This window comes from Polypterus senegalus, chromosome 10, assembly GCF_016835505.1.
Source record: "Polypterus senegalus isolate Bchr_013 chromosome 10, ASM1683550v1, whole genome shotgun sequence".
NCBI lineage: Eukaryota > Metazoa > Chordata > Cladistia > Polypteriformes > Polypteridae > Polypterus > Polypterus senegalus.
Genome location: NC_053163.1, coordinates 121,343,307 through 121,361,509, shown reverse-complemented (window position 1 = coordinate 121,361,509; position 18,203 = coordinate 121,343,307). Strand labels below are relative to the sequence as shown.

Genomic DNA, 18,203 nt, shown 5'->3' with positions numbered 1-18,203 from the left:
TTATACTATAACTTTTTTAAAAAATGGTAAGATCTGCTGTGGTATCTACAAGATTCTTTCCCACAATATAATCTCCTGAATCTTCATTTTTTTAAACAAGTGGCCTTGCCATGTAATTGACTGCTTGAGCATTGCATTTATAGATTTTGAAAAGTTATGGATAATGGGTAATGTGTGTATGCAGAGAGAAAATAGGCAAGGCTAAACATGTTAATGGATTGAAGTAAAGGAAGGTAGTGAAAGCCAGTGTCAAGAGCAGTAAGCCTGCTGGGGTTTTCAAATTGAACATTGTCATAGATGGATCAAAAATGGGCCACCACTAAAAACACATCCAACCAATGGCTCTCCCTTGGTCATAAAACATTTAAAAATACAACTTTTTCCTTAATGCATTTTCTCACCCACTTGTGACCAGTGATTTCTGATACTTTAGATTTTTATGGTTTTTGCAGACATGAGTAGAACATGCCAGATACCAACACCAGGATTCTGGGGCAGTGAAGCAGTAGTAGCACAAGTGTTAACTGCACTGCTACCATGTTGCACAATCTAATAACAAATAAATACAGTACATATGGAAAGGTAGCTCAATTGTACACCTGTGTGCTCATTATGAAGTACCTCACTTATTTCAATAGAAGACAATAGGGTTCTCATAAGGTAAATGTTTTACTATGGTTTTTAGTAAGAAGGGAGAAAGTGAATCAAATCTGAACTTTGTTAATACACTTTAAAATACACAATTACAGGAATATTTGACTTTGCAGAATGTGAGCTGGAACAAAACACCCTCTAAAGTGACTTGCATCATTAACAGCTAGAAGTACATTTTGATTAAGGAAACAGATTAGAAATAAAACTCGCAGTAATTGGAAAGAATGGGTAGAGACCTGTTAATTGGATTTATGTAAATATGTTTAAAACATATGATGTTACGCATGTTCTAGTTTGTTGAATAGATTGAATAATTCCATCTAAAGAACGATACATTAAAATATTGAATGTTGTCATTTTTTTAGGATTCCTTCAGATCTGATGATTATAGTACTGCATTGACAGTGTTTGGCCTCAAGCCAAGATCAGGTACTGTAAACCATATTTTTAGCAGTCATTCATACCTTTTGTAAAAACTGCTTATCTATGTTATATCAAAGTACACAACATAGGAACCAGCCCATATCATAGTAAAATAAAATGCTGATCGAAAATGTTATAAGTATTTGTGTTAACGAGCTTGTGAAAATACTCTTCTGGTTATGATATAAAGATTTTTTTTTAGTTTGGCTTTATGTTTTAGAAATCATTTCATTTAATAACAACTTGAAATTATTGTAATTATACTACAGTAGTATTGCTCAATAGTTCATATTTTCTGTTGTGCTCCAGACTGTCTTCAGTGACTATCCACCCTGACATAATTTGTTTCTATGGTTTCTAGTTAATTGCACAGAAATACAGCTAACATTCATAGAACGTTTTTGACCCTGCATACCAGCCCACGCATAAACAATGTGAAACTTATCATATCACTGTTCAGCTAGGCTGTGTGTTTCAGGCTTGCCCAGACTTGGCACAGTTACACCCTTTTCATAGTAATCCTAAGAGTTATGAACTTAACTTTTACATTTAAATCTTGCATTTCAAAATAATTTACATTAACAGTGCTGCATGAATAGTTAGTTCAGTCTTATTAATATTAGAGTCTTAGATCCTTTTGAGTTAGAACTGTTTTAATACAAAGTAAGTACATCATAGTAAATAGTTTATGAAGCAACAGGCATGATCTGTTTTGTTGAATTAGCAGTTTTCCATTTGTCACTGATTATGTACTCAAATTCATTGCAGGGTTCCTTATTTATTTATTTATTTGGAGTCTCATAACATCAAACTAGATGTACAGTGCAATTTTATGTAAAGCGCATTATTTGTTTTCTTGTTTGTTCTAAACCTTTCTTATAGCATTCTCACGCCCCACTCGCCAGGATTATAACTCAGGAGACCCTGGATTTACAATGCGAAGAAAAATGGAGCATTTACGAGAGGAAATGGAACAAATTAGACAGCTCCGTCATGTATGTCTTCAAGGATAAGAAATTAATTTAATTATTAGTTTGATGATTACTATTTTTATTTCTGTTTTTAAATAACCATGCTACAAGATCTACTTGTTTTTTCATGATTTTACTACTTGCTGCTTACTCTATATATACAGTGGTGCCTCGTACTTTGAACGATTCAGACTTCCAGAGTTTGAAAGCTAAATTCAATAGAAATATGATTTAGAGTTCTAACGATGCTTCTATGTTCGAACAAAGCACACAGTGGAAAAAATGCAGCAACAGATGATGCTTACGCAGCGAGCATAACTCATATGTTGTATACATTCTTAGTGTAAGTATGACAGCTGTTGTTGACATACAAGCCTAATCTCCCTGTTTTCTCTTACTGGAGTCTCTCTTTTTGTCCTGTTGTTGTAATGTACGGCCTGCTAACTCGATAGCTGTATCCAGAAAAAGTGAATGAAGCAAAGTGTCTGTGATTAGCAGAATGCAACTGTCCTTAAAGATTCCTTAAAGATCTTATTTGCTGCAACCTGTAGCTTCAACTCATCCATCTTATTTGCGAGGGGTTTTCATTGGTGAGAAAAATGCTAGGAAGAGGCAGCTTGTGTGACTGCCTCCATAGCCTCACCAGCCCAGCAGCCCTGCGCGCTTACATGCATTTCATTTTATTACACAGTATTTACATATTTTATTTATTGCCTTTATGTTGTCCTCGTGTTTTAGCTTATTATTTAGGGCATTTAATTTTATTATTTTTACCTTGAATTATATATATTTGTTGTTGAAGTTTATGTATATATTTAGATATTATTCTTTAATCTTGTTATAATAAAAACTGGCAGTTGTCCAGCTCAGTATATTTTATATTTAAATATCTTTTTTATATATTTGACCATATGTATACCAGAGATATGTAGTATGAGAGATGCAATAACTACTGTGCTTACTGTAGTACATCTTAAAAATTCATTCTGGCCTTTAGTAAACCTACTGGTCTAATTAAACATCTTGTTGCTTTGCTGCATTTGGTTCATTATAATTACAGTATGTAATGTAACTACGGTATGTATATTTTTTGTAGAATTCTGATTGGTGAACCCCATCTGCTGTATTTGTTAATTACTCTTAGTCTCTCACCACCTTGGGCTAATATTATCATCATTTATACTTTTTGGCTCTTTTTGGCTCTCACATAGTAGACAAGATATTTAGAAGCATAAGTCAGACTTTCCTTGTGGGAAGTACTCTTGCATCACCTGAAAATACTTTAGCCTATGAAAATCTACTCAGATTACAATTTTGTTGGTACTAGACATTGTGACTCAACCGAATATTCATACTCAACATGAAAGTTTTAGCTAATTGTCCACAACTATGCGGTTTAGGTAGGCAAATGCCTCAATAACTCAAAATTAAATAAAGCACGTGTCACATTAGATTACTTTTTTAGTGCTCCTTTAAAGCCAATCATCTAATGTAACATACCTAATGACTGAGAACAACTATTCTGCTACTGGCTACAATAAAATCAAACAGGTTTAGTGAGGTGCAACACCAGAGTGGTTTATCACACTGTGCAGAGACAAAACAAAAGTAAAATTTTCCCAAATACTTCATGTCACTAATGAATTCTGACAAGCCAAGAAAAATATTACACTTCACGTTCTGGAATCAATGTGGTTACAACTGACTTAACAGATTTCAAAGTAACATATTTCCTTAGGCCAGTATGTGGACAAAGTTAATGAACCCTCAAATATAAGGTCCTGGAGAAATGTGTAATTCTGAGTTCTCCTGATTAGAATAGCAGTGTCGTGATAATGGATTCTAAAAATAACGTTGTCTTTTGCCTTACCGCTACAAGCAAGGGAATAGTATATAAATCGCTAGCTGATATGAGTACTGTCACAAGAACAAGCATAGACAATGAAGAAATGCTAATAAAATGTTAATTCAGTAGGACTGATTGTAAGTTGATTGTAAATTGGGAAAGTCCCATTTCATCTCCCCACAGCATATTGCCCACAGAGTAAATGTTATATCAGCACCAGCATATGCAGTAGTCTGCTATTGGCAAGTGCAGTCCCATACCTTTTGCTTTCATAACTTTGCTTATGAAAAATGTAACATTACATATTATATCATCTGCAGTAATATACTAATTAAAAGAAAAAAATTTCACAAGATGAAGTATGAGATGCCAGTTGGCATGCCAATTACAGCAAGAGAACATATTCCGTATTAAAAAGTCTGCCTTGGAAATTACAACTGACATTCTTTTAAGGCTGGATGAACACAACATACCTGGTCTCTGTTCAAAACACTCGAAAACCAGTGATGAAATCATTGCTTGTAAGTGGGAATAAACCAGACTTTCTAGCCTTTACTCCCTATGCACATCAGAACCTTGGGCATTCATGAAACTGTTGCCAGTTCACTGGTTGGTGTTCTTTGGAGCACTTTTTATGGATACTAAACACTGCATACCGGGAAAACCCCATAAGACCTGCCGTTTTGGAGACGCAACTGAGTCATCTAGTCACAGTTTGGCTTTTGTCAAATTTGCTTAGATCCTTGTACTTGCCAATTTTGCCACCTTCCAACACATCTCTTTCAAGAACTGACTGTTCACTTGCTTTCTTATATATCTCACCTCTTGACAAGTGCCACTCTAGTAAGATAATGAAAGTCATTCACTTGACCTGTCTGTGGTTTTAATGTTGTGGCTGATCAATGTATATTGTAACACAAGAGAAGGTCAAGTAACAAGCTGCTTGACTAATTCCAAGTCTAAAAAATATAAGCTATAGAGATTAAAGAAGTTGAATCTTGAGAGTTTAAAATTATGATGAAGGCTAATAAGGCAGATACCAGCTGTTATTTTATCTAGAGCACTGAAGCACAGATGGCAGTTGGTTAAGGCAGTTGGTTAAGGGTGAAATTTCTATTTGCATTAGAATAGTTTTCTTTACAAATAGTGAATCACTACATTTTTATTAATATGTATTTTTAATATATGAATGCATATTTTTGAAATCATAAAGTGCTTTCGACAATGTTATGTGGGATATTTTTATCTGATCCACCAATCAGAATTGTCCCCTTATTAGGAAGTATTAACAAGTACAACAAAGACTCTCTACACAGCCTAAGAGAGAGGGTTGGGCCTATAAATATTTCAGTAAATAGATTGTATCTCCTTTCATTTTATACCTTTTGGACAGTAGATGGGGAAAAAGAATTACATTTAAATGGAAAATTGTTTGTTTTATCTACACTACCTGTCAAAATTTTGGGGACACCAAGAAATGTTCATGTTTTTGATACAGATTGGTAACCTTTTTTATCAAGACACCATTAAATTAATTTAAAAATATAGCCAAGGCATTACTAGTGTGTATAATGGCTATTACAGCTTGAAATTACTGATTTTTAATTTATTATTCACATACAGTGGCAAAGCCCCATTTTCGGCAGCAATTTCTTCAGTGTCCTAATGGTAAACTTCTTTAGCTTATCCATAGTAAGTCATGTTTAATTGGTTATTAGAAGAGAATAACTAAGTGCATCCCAGGAATTAAGGACCTGTCCTACTCTGACAGATTCAGAGAAGAATCCATCCATCCATCCATTATCCAACCCGTTATATCCTAACTACAGGGTCACGGGGGTCTGCTGGAGCCAATACCAGCCAACACAGGGCGCAAGGCAGGAAACAAACTCCAGGCAGGGTGCACACACACACATTCACCCACACACCAAGCACACACTTGGGACAATTTAGGATCGCCAATGCACCTAACCAATGCCAATTTAATTTAATTTAGGGTGCCAATGCACCCGCAGTGATGCGGGCTCTGCATCGGTGTGTCGTGGTGAAAAAGGAGCTGAGCCGTAAGGCAAAGCTTTCAATTTACCAGTCGATCTACACTCCTACCCTCACCAATGTTCATGAGCTATGGGTAGTGACCGAAAGAACGAGATCGCGAATACAAGCGGCTGAAATGAGTTTCCTCCGCAGGGTGTCTGGGCTTTCCCTTAAAGGTAGGGTGAGAAGCTCAGTCATCCGGGAGGGGCTCAGAGTAGAGCCGCTGCTCCTCCGCATCGAGAGGAGTCAGATGAGGTGGCTCGGGCATCTGATCAGGATGCCTCCTGGACGCCTCCCTGGTGAGGTGTTCCGGGCACGTCCAACCGGGAGGAGGCCCGGGGAAGACCCAGGACACGCTGGAGGGACTATGTCTCCGGCTGGCCTGGGAACGCCTTGGGATTCTCCCGGAAGAGCTGGAAGAAGTGGCTGGGGAGAGGGAAGTCTGGGCCTCTCTGCTTAAGCTGCTGCCCCCGCGACCCGACCTCGGATAAGCGGAAGAGGATGGATGGATGGATGAATGCACCTAACCTACATGTCTTTGGGCTGTGGGACGAAACCGGAGTACCTGGAGGAAACCCACGCAGACAGAGGGAGAACATGCAAACTCCACACAGGGAGGACCTGGGAAACAAACCCAGGTCTCCTAACAGAGAACGAATTGATAAAGCAGCATAAGCGTGAATCACATATTTGAGGACATCACTGGAAAATAAGGGGAAGTGCATTTAAAAGTGAATCCAGGAAGCACTTCTTTACGCAAAGAGTTGTGGGACTCTGGAACAAACTACTGAGACATGAAGCAGAAACCTTGACAACCTTTAAGAAGATTCTGGATGAGATATTGGGACAGCTAAGCAGAACAAATGCTATTAAATGCTAACAAATGCTATTGTTTAGCTATTAGCTAAACAAATGGGCTTGATGGACTGAATGGTCTCCAGAAACATTAGCCGCACTGACTGTTATTCTGCATGTTTGTGTTGCAAGGTACTGGCATTCCAGAAGTTCAGCTCTGAGTTCAGAGATGGACAAAATGAAACAGTTTTCTCAAGAAACATGGGGGGTTTTTTTTGTTTTTTTTTTTTTTGCAAATGAAGGTTATTACATGTGACAGATATCTAGGAAGCTGAAGATTTCATACAAAGGTGTCTATTACTCTCTTGAGAGAGGAGGGTGACCAAAACGTCTTACTGGTCCCCAGCTGGTCTCTCCTTTAAAAAACACAGCACATACCAGTGTCACCTGCAACAGAGAAAAAAATGATTCTGAGATGCTGGCCTTAGAGTCAAACTTTCAAAGAAAAAAGCCATATCTGTAATTGGCAAATAAAAGGAAAAAAATAAAATAGATAAAAGAGACAGACATTGGACAGACGATGACTGGAAAGTGTATTATCCTCAGCATACTGGAGTCATCTTTTCTCAGTTGCAGATAACACTTGTATTTGGCATGTACTTAAAGATGAAATCGACTGAGGGCCAGTAAGGCATTTGTTTCTCATACTACAGAGCCTGATGTCCTTATCATGTTATGTAGTTGCCCATCTGGACCTTCCCCTTCTTTTTCTGTCCTGATTACATCCAGTTTGCTTTCTTCTTTCAAGACAGTAATAGATACTATCACTATAAATAACAAATAATGCTTCACTACAGTAAAAATGGTATTTAAAGTTTTGAAACCTTCTGTGTGACTGCATGCACAGAGATAAAAGTTACAGTATGTTGAAGCCTCAAGCTGCAACAAACCATGGTAGCAGAAGATTGTGGTTCTCTGCTGATAAATTGTAGTGTCAAAGAAATATTGAATCCTAATCTGTAGATATTGCATACACAAAGTTTGTTTTAAGTATAATGCAGAAAGTGAGCACTTTTTTCACTCTGTGCTTACAGAGAGTGCTCCTTTCATCTTACATTCTTTTCTAGATAAGTGACTTTTTGCTTTCCTTGATTGCATTTTTACTTTAATGGGCATAGTTGACACTGGTTGCTTAAACAGGTAGAACATTCAGGCACAAGTTGCTGTTTGTGCGTGACTCTGCCAGTGCTTTCTTATATTGAAGATCTGTTTAGCTGAAAGGATTGACTTTCAGATATTTACAAGAGAAAAATATACAAAGAATACAAGCTAAAGTATCCTCTTCCAAGCTAAATGTAAAATAGTAAATCAATAGTGCCGAAATTCACCATTACTTTTAAATGGGAGTTTTTGAAATTTCAAATATATGTATAGCACATTCTCTTCCAAATATCGCATTGAAAATATCTCACTGAAAATGTAATTTTCCCAGTAAATTTCCTTAAAGAATAAATGTGCAAAATTTAACATTTTTTGGATAATATAGAAAAGCACCTAAAATGGGTAATGTTTCCAGGTTGCAAAAATACATTTTCCAAGAACAAGACCTAAAAGATTAACACATTATTATACCTGAATAAAAATATAGAATATAGAGTATGTTCCCATACTGTAGGTGTTCCAAACAAAAAGTTACATAGCAAAAAATGTGTGCTTCACCACAGTGTACATTCAGAGTTCCAGATACTGTGTTATTTGAAAACAATGCAGAAGTATTTCAAAATTTGAACTGCATTAATATTGTTAATTTAATTAATATAAAAAATACTCCAAATACTCTTTTGACATCCGTGTTTCATCTAGTGAACTAGTAGATGTGAAAATTACAATACATTTTAACAATGTACTGTACATTTAACTAAGCAAGGTTGGCACCACAACAAATTTAATACGGGTCCCTGGAGTTTCACAGGACAGCCAATGCATGATTTTACTGCAAGTAAACCCTCCGTTATTCTCAATTCACCACAATTATGCCCGACAATGCATGAGCAACACATTAGAGCAAACAGAACTTCATTCCACAATGCCACAAGATTGCACCACAGAAAGTCAAATGCAATTTGTATAAATCAAACAAGCTGAAGGTTGCTCTTTTCATTTGCATTTTCAATATTTTTTACACATTCATTTGTAGTTTTTCCCTCTGTGAAATGAGTTCCTAACTGTCACAACCAGTACCAAATACTTTCCGGTGTTTGATTTTTGAACTGCAGTTAAGACCATGCTGATTAGAGACATTTGAAATTTTCAATTCAGTTTTGTGTGATAAGACAGTAGTACAAATTCTAATATATTTGAAATTGAAATATGAATGATGCAGTGCTAGTGTGAAAAACTATTTGTAATGCTCAAGAGTTGGCAGCCTCAGTACATGGGCAACTCTTGACAAGCTTGAAGGTAGTGTAAAGCTAGACTAGAATGAGAAAAAAATAATGGAACTGCATGTAACGAAAGGGAGCAACATTGATCCAGGATGGATACAGAATATGAAATAACATGAATTAATAATAGTAATTCAGAGACGGTAATGAAAGGTGATAGACAACAAGTAGGAAAAAAGATGAGGTGCATCAGACTAAGATGTAATGAGACAGCAGGTTGTACAATTGGACTGAAAGAACTGAACGTTAATTACTATGAAAACATTGAAGACATATTCAGTAGCTCTGCTAACGCTCGTTCATATCGTTGTTTCAGTGCAGTGCTTTCAAATTATAGGAGGAATCATAGTCGTCAAATTCTGTAAGTGCACTTTTTGCCAAAACAGTTAATTTGATGCTTGTATTTTCATTTCACCATAAAAACACTCACTCATTCATTCACATTGTGGCTTTGTAAAACTAATTGTGATTTGAAATACTGTATAACTGAAATTATTATATTTATTGAAATCAGTAAAAAAAATTAAATCTGTTTGCCAAAAACAATAGTATTTTTGATTTAAAAAATTCTTAGCTATGTGTATAAAAGGAGATTCTTCATTTTACAACAGTATATCCATAAAGGATGCTAAAGTAATAACATACGTGTTACACATCATGATTTTAATACATGTCAGGATAACCAACAAAAAGTGCTCGTTTTTCATAAACACTGTGTTTAAATGTGAGTTAATGTCAAAGTCCAGTCAAAGTAAGTCAAATATCAAAGAGCAGCCAAAAAAGAGGTTTAGTTCAAGGTCTGTGGTATGCAAAACAGACACTCATTGATTCTCAACAAAACTGTGTTTACTTAGAAAAACACTTGAGTGCGTTTGTAGAGAGGAGCCCCTATTGGTTATGTGAAATCACTTCATGATTAGAGAGATGAGCCTGCTTATAGCCTAGAAAGGAAACCGGTGGTGACGAAAAATAGGAATGCAGGTACAGACAAACTTATGCATGTTTAGCAGTTAATTTTTTTTTAACTGAATTTTTTTTCTTATTAATACAAGGGGTCTCTGCCCCCTGCTCGCTTTGCTCGCCAACCCACATTTGGTCTCTACGTGCTTGTCATTTCCTGGATCTGCCGGTTGCGACGAATCATACTGTGCTTTTGGATAAACAAGAATATCAGCTCTGTCTTTGATACCTCCGTCTTTTGAAACTATTATCGCTGACAATTTGTCACATGTTGCTTTATTATATATGCTAGTGTGATCTTTCGGATTCACATAGAAATCCAATAAAACTTCTTTGTCTGTGTTTTTCGAATAAATTTTGTGTAAAGTGCGATACTTTTGGATGTATGGATTTTTATCCATTATTGGCTGTAGAATTTTTAATACATCCGATTATTTAATTCTTTCGATTCTATGTTGCATCGCTTCTTTGTGATCATAAATATAAACCTGACCAAATTGTGGTTTCTTTGAAATTTAACTTTTACCTAAGAACAAATCTTTTATTTCTCGCGGATACGCCTCTTCATTGGGAAGAAACACTACTTTTTCCAGATGGCAACACGAATTAAACGATCTACAAGTCTCCGACTTAACGTTAAAGCCAAACAATATTTACATGCTTCTGTCATATCACCTATATCCATATATTGATCTCTTTTCACCTTTCCGTTATTTCACAGAGTAATAATTTCCGTTTGTTAGTGCTAATGCAATCTTTCCTATCAGTTTTTTGAGACTTTTAAATTTTAGTACTTTCATAATCTCTAACCTGCTCTGCATGTGTATCGCACCAACATTTTTGGACTTCTTTACAACATTCTACTTTGTCGTCTACTCTTTCTCTTTTATTTCTGCTCCAGCTTGGACCTGCTAGGTTTTCAATTCCACTTGGTCCGGGTTGATTATAACTTACCTTATTTTCTGAATTTGCACTTAGATTATTATTGTTCTTATTTAAATTCTTTTCTCTTCAACGCTTTTTGGCCTGTTTTCAACATGCTACCCTTTCTTCTTCACTTAGTCATTGATGTTTCATCTAGAACATATAAAATTATTGTCCAGAAAAGAACTACATCGAAGGAAATGAATAGATTGTATGTGTTGTATTAAAATGAGGAAAATGCAAAAATTTGTAAAAGCTGAAAGCACAGGAACTGTGTCTGACAATAGCATTCGCACAAATGAGAGGTGAGTGGATTGTGAACATGGTTAAATCTCCTGGCACAAAGTCTCATCTCATAGGATTTGAAATGATCTCTCTGAAAAAGTCTTGTCATGTCCCAGGATTTTTTTATATAATAGAGAGATTTGGTATTGTCTCCAATAGTATTGGCACACTATTTGTCAATGTAGAATGTGTCGCAGTTGGGGGCAGTAGTGCTCCCTTGAACCCTCAGGTACCACGCCAAACACCTGGTAAAAGTGCTACAATTATTCTTTTTATTATAACAATGTGCACTAAGCACCCTCCACTCCACACTATTCATAAACCACAATAATAAATCAATAATCAACAATCAACAATCCTCCACTCCCAGACGCGTTGCCCTCCTACCACCCAGCTCAGCTCGCCGTCTGGGAGTTCCCTCAGTCCTTTTATATTCCCTGACCCGGAAGTGTTCCCAGTCCCCAGTCCATGTGATCTTGTATCACTTCCGGGTCAGGTAAAAAGTACTTTTCTTCATCCCGGAAGTCCGTCGCTCTTCCTATGACGAACTTCCGGGTCATAGTGTACAAATAAGTCTTTGGTCCTCCCTGCAGCTCCCTCTTGCGGCCCCTGTGGTATCCAGCAGGGCTGAGGATAAAAACTACATAGTTCATGACTCCCTGCTGGTCTTAGGGGCACCTCCATACTGCAGGGAGGGCTCCATCTGGCGGCTTGGGGGACTTGGCCGGGATAAACTGCCGGGCACAGTCCACAAATGCTTAAATAAGATTTATAGATTCAACTAACTTGACTAATGTAAATTAAATAATATACTCCAATTTACTATATCATATTAATAACAATTACATCAGTTGTTGTTTTTTATTCTTTATAGAATCTGGAGACAAGGTTAAAAGTTATGTTGCCAGATGATGTTGGAGCAGCTCTAATGGATGGGGTTGTCCTTTGTCATTTAGCAAATCATATTCGACCTCGTTCAGTGGCTAGTATTCATGTTCCTTCACCAGCAGTGGTAAGTCAATTTTGATGTTACTGCATGATTTAAAGTAAAACTTGTTTATAAAAGTCTACATTGTTTCTGTTTAACTGGGTATGCCACGAACATCATGGTAGTGCACTGAGTGGATCTGTTACCTCACAACTCCAGAGTCTTTGTTTGAATCCCAGCTTGGACATAACCTGTTTAGAGTTTATGTCTTCTCCCTACATCTGTGTTTATTTTCATCCTATATCACTAAGCTGTATTAGTCTAATTAGCCCTGTATATGGGAGTTTTGGTGTGTGTGTGTTTATGGATGAATGTGCCCTGTGGGGGACTGCCACCCTTCCTAAGGCTGAATCTTACTCGTGTGTAATTCTGAAGAATAGACTCTAGCTAGTGGGTTATGTGGATTTGGTAAAGCTTGGGTGAGTGACTATAACTTAGCTTTTTAGTAAAAGCAAACTGATACTATTTTTTTATGGTTTAAATGTGACAAACTAATTGACAACTATTTTATAATTTTTCAGCCTAAATTAAGTATGGCCAAGTGCAGGCGAAATGTTGAAAACTTTTTGGATGCGTGCAAGAAACTAGGTGTTCCACAGGTAATAATGCTTTTATGCAATTTGATTTTATAGATTAATACCAAAGATCAGCCCTGAAGGACACATGAGTCAGCATGAAGGTGTATTCCCAATTCACAATTTTTAATTTCACCACTGAGTGACAAGTAGAGTAAATCCAGTCTTCAGGCTTTCAATTATTAACATCCTGTAATTAAAAATGTAAAATCCTCGATGTAAAATTCATATACTGTAAAGAACATCAGTTTCAACTCAAAATACAACAACCGACTGCAAATGCAATATTGTGATCCGAAAGCATTCCATTAAACATAAAACTGAACTCCCACTCATCTCAGAGAGGTGTTTAATAAGAAAGCCTAAAATCTAAAATGATTCTTCATACAGAAAAAATTAGCAAATTAAAATGAAATGTTTTAGCATACGCCCGATGTGCTTTCTTTATAATTACATTAGTGAATTTTTGCCAAATTCTGAAAATTCTTGCTTTCTATTCCAATGTCACGTTCCTAATGTTAAGCCTTATGGTCAGTCTCTTTTTATATCTTAACTTTGTTTTTCCAGCTCTTTTCATTAGGTATTTTTTTGTTACCTGTCTTTGATTCTTTTATCTCAATCAGCCTGAAGTTTGTTTTGATCTTTTTCATCAATTGTATTACTTTTTTTCAGTTGCGAATGTGAAGCACTTATTCTTTTCACTTCCTACAAGGGGCATATGGGATGACATTGCTTATTTCACTGGTGAATGGAATGGCCACAGCTTCCCTATGGCTCCCACTCACGTTGTTTATGATATTTCTTTTACTTGCATTTTGTATGGCTTTTGTTACTTTGATGCTGGCTGAATGGTACTTTCTTTCTTTTGAAAAGGTAGTTATTCTATTTGCTGTACCTTTTGTGAGGAGGCAATACGCTTCCAGAGCTAGACTACCACCAGAATGGCACAGGGTAGGAGAGAGCCTTTAAACAAAACAGAGACAAACTAGTAGCAGTAAGGTCCTTGCATATACCACTGTAAAAGCATAGAGGAAGATAGTATTTTTAAAACATTTGTATGTTTGTAAGAGAGAGAGAGAGAGTGAGAGATGACCTTAAAGTGTGTAACATTATTCTAGTACAGGGCAGGCACTCTGCCACAGAAGGTAGGGTGTGAGAGAATATTGTGCTTCTAATAGAACAAGCAGCTAGAATTACCAAAGCCTACGAAAAAACTCGTAATCCCAGCCGACCTTAAATTTATTCACACCTCTCCGTCAGCGTCTTTTGTGTTGTAAATGTGTCGATCAACACAAGCAGCCTGCTATCCCATCCCCACCAACCACAAAAAAAATTGTGTGCGACTTCAACTTGTATATAGCATAGAGTGAACAAACTTTACAATGAAGTAAAACTTATAGTTGCACCGTCTGCCTATTATAATGATTCAGTATTTTTCTAATACTGTCATTTAGTGTCTAAAACAAAGAACTAACAACCAGGCATCAAACAATGCAATTTTTACATCACTTGGGTTGTTTTTCTATCTGTGGAAGCTATTGAGCCATCACAAACCTATTTGAGCTATGCTTGTATCTACATGATATTGTAAAATGCTATTAAAAAGAATGTATTTCATGTAGTGTACTAGCACATTTAGTTGCATTCATTTATCACTGTTATTTTTGTATATGACTGGCTTTTACAAACGTATTTAATAAACAATAATGTGACCTCTGACTCCTTGATGAAGTAACTAAATAACTGAAAACTTCAATACATCAATTAACTAAGTCATCTTATCATACATGCTATAGAGTGTTCATAGTATGGTCTTCTAAAATTTCAAACCATGGAATCACTAAGAGAGACTTTTCTTTTCATCACCAACCATCCTGCAACCGATTGATGAAACACCCATAGGAAGTTAGTGACCTGAGTATTAAGACTCCAATGTATGGTGCTTAGACCATTATTTGATTGTAACTAAATACTCACTGCCAAGATGGAGAGAATCTCCATCTTGCTGAAACACTACTATGAATTTGTGTTCTGCTGATATCTGCAGGCATTTCACTGATTTTACAAGGGAAGTGAGGCTGGAGATAGTCCTGGCAACATTTCCTTCTTAGGAATGGCAAGCTGGACAGCCATTGGCTTGAAAAAGGATTGCTGTTCTGCAGTTGAATTAACCTTGTGTCCATTCATATAAGGTTTTCTAAAATCATAAAGCCAGAGACGTGACCTAGAAGGAAATAAGTATAGCCAGTATTCAAGACAATTGTATGTCGTACTTTATTATTATTGGAAAATATGATGTTTATTGTTTAAACAGATGCTCATCCTGGTCATATATATATATATATGTATATATATATATATATATATATATATATATATATATATATATATATATATATATATATATATATATATATATATATAGTATATATACACAAACACAAGTATGTTCATTCATTTTTTAATCCATTTATTTTTCTATTATTTTTCAGGACAAATTATGCTTGCCTCACCATATACTGGAAGAAAGAGGACTGGTGAAAGTTGGCATCACGGTACAAGCTCTGCTAGATTTGCCATCATCAAAGCCAACCCAGCTGTCAGCAGTTTAGTACAGTTGTAAAAGAATAGTATTTCCTTTTCGAAGGTTAATTTGCTTCATGTGCACAAAACACTTGTCATTCCCATTATATGGAGCGATCTTGTACAGTATATAGCAATCATAGACTTTCTGCCTGGAATATTTTTAACAGAGTAGTCAGACTATTTAAAGCTGTATGTTCAGGCGGTACAAATGTTCACATTGCTCATAAACATGCTGTTTCCTGCAATGATTTAATATTTTTGGATAGCTAGTCAGATACTCTAAATAAACACTGCAGCTATACCTTAATGCCTGCATCCAACTAATGAGCAAAGCCATACAGTATTGTCTGCCTTAACGTATAACCCACTTAACTCTGTAGCAGGACACATTAAAGAGCCTTCTGGAAGTGGCTCAAAGTTCTTCAGTTGCGAGTGCCAATTGAAATATTGCATCAACTTTATTGTGTTTACAAGTGCCTGTGAATCTGGCATGTTATTATCATTATTTGCTTTTGCTATTATTTTGCACTTTTAATTTTTGTTTCATTTTTATTTTTGTAAAAACATTCAACAACACTGACACTATATACACATGTTGGACATAAACTTTAATATGTTTTGTATTTTGTGAGAATTTTTTCTTTAAATGTTTCTTAAAAAGTATTGTACATGTTCTATTTATATTATTTAAGTATCAAGGTATTTTTAATTGGAAATCTTGGAAAAGTAAACATAGTCAAGTACCATTATTAAATGAACAGTGGAAAAGAAGTTGTAGTTGATGATTTTTATCAAGGTCTTTTACAGCAATAAACCAGGGATTCCGATATCTGCATACTTTATATGCATTTAGTCTACAGCAAGATTACTTATTTCAAATAAGAAAGAGTTGCATTAGATAAAACACCAAAACAGGCTCATCAGCTCTTCAGACTTGAACCTGCTTGCACTTTACAGTTTTTCTTTAAGTTGTTGTTTTACTGATAAATCCAACAGCTAGTGTGCACTGTAGGTTGCTGTCGTAGCAATGCTGTAACTCAGAAGATTTCAGCAGCACATCATGTAAATGAAGGTATATAGTAATGTTTTTTTTTTAGTGAAATTCACTCTGTTCAGAATATGTATTGCTAAGAAAAAGGAAGATTCTTGTCATTTGATAACATATATACTCTTATTAGAGTGAATTTTAACAGTGAGACTACTGCTATATACTGTAGCTTAATAGTAACACACACAGACAGATATGTGTATAAGCTGTATATATATATATATATATATATATATATATATATATATATATATATATATATATATATATATATATATATATATATATGTGTGTGTGTGTGTGTGTGTGTGCGTTTAAAAAAGAAACATGAGGAAAGTTGGGGTCCCAAATGGGACAATCCCTGTTTCATTGCTGTTGGTAGCATAGCCAGTTGTCTGTTGGCACACAGCTATATCCTTCTAAGTGATCGTCCTTTGAAGGAAGGCAACTTTCAGTCAAGATCCTGTTTAATGGAGTTGTTGTTGAATGGGGCAGAACCAGCGTGAGTACTAAAACAAAAGTTACTAGTTCTCTTCCAGGAATGTTCTCCTTCATTATATGGAAAAAGGAAATGCAACATTTTCTGGAATGTGGAAACTTTCGCTGCTGGTGCTGTACCTTCACAAAAAGTTGACAGTCAGTTTCAGCCCTTATTACCAAGAATATAGCTTATGCAGTGAGGCATTGCAACTTGCCAAACACACAAAAACTCAGTAAGTGCACTTTTACCCAATGTGATCCAGATAGAACAATTTCTGATTTGGCCATCTTTAAAAAGTCTCAATTCAAAGGTTATTCCACAGCAAGACAAAAGCCATGCTTATCTAGTTTTATTTGTATTTTATAATAACTTGAATGTCACCAGAAGCAAGGTAAAAGGAAAAGGACATTGGCATTCTGCAGGCTGGCATATCATTTGCCAGCACTGGCTGATACCGTGAGTTATGCTGCTTTACAGTGTCTTGAATACAAGCAAGTTTTATGCAGACCATTCAAGATCTGTTTACCCTTAAGTGACAACGCCAGAGCAGGACTGACACATCTGACTGTCCCATCTGAGATATTGTTTCTGATCTGTTACAAGCACTGTCCCTGAAACTGTCGGCTGACAAAATGAGTGTATCAGTGACAGGACAGTAAGGGGCAGGCTTTATGCTGTTGTCCTTAGTGTAAAGTGACCTCTCAGTATGCCCATTGCTCACATGTCCTACATGGCCTTACCCTATAACAGGACATAATTTCAGATGACACACTCCTGCTGTTGTCATGGCTGTCCTGAAGAATGAACGGTAGTGTGCAAGTGCTACTCTGGAATGCTTTTTTATATTTCCTTAACCACAGAGAGCACTCTTGGGATGCCATGGATTGAAGCATCTAGAGACATGCCAATCTACCCGCCAATGACCAACAACTTCAACATATAAAACATATGTTTCTATTTTTTTTTAAACAATAAAGATAACAAAATGTAAAAATACACCTTTAGAAGAGATACGTATGCATTATTATCCGGTCAACAAATTACCTGTAGTTACATTACTGAAGTACAGGTAGCACAAAAAATGACAGTAACCAGTTATTCTAAAATAAACAATTGCTGCACTACAACTAGAATTATTTACTTTTTTTTTTTTTAAATGAATGAAAGTTATTCTGCCAGATATTCT

At 36.0% G+C, this 18,203-nt stretch overlaps 1 protein-coding gene across 2 annotated transcripts in view; it reads left to right on the top strand.

Moving 5' to 3' along the window:
• Positions 1 to 16,271, top strand: part of lrch2 (leucine-rich repeats and calponin homology (CH) domain containing 2) — a 161,757-nt gene extending 145,486 nt beyond the window's left edge. For both annotated transcript variants that reach the window (XM_039766492.1, XM_039766491.1), the window contains 5 exons: positions 1,020 to 1,083; positions 1,960 to 2,072; positions 12,214 to 12,351; positions 12,849 to 12,926; positions 15,395 to 16,271. In XM_039766492.1, coding sequence (XP_039622426.1) covers positions 1,020 to 1,083; positions 1,960 to 2,072; positions 12,214 to 12,351; positions 12,849 to 12,926; positions 15,395 to 15,514 — 513 coding nt within the window. In that variant the 3' untranslated portion in view covers positions 15,515 to 16,271. The remainder of the gene's footprint in view (positions 1 to 1,019; positions 1,084 to 1,959; positions 2,073 to 12,213; positions 12,352 to 12,848; positions 12,927 to 15,394) is intronic.
• Positions 16,272 to 18,203: the final 1,932 nt, after the last annotated feature.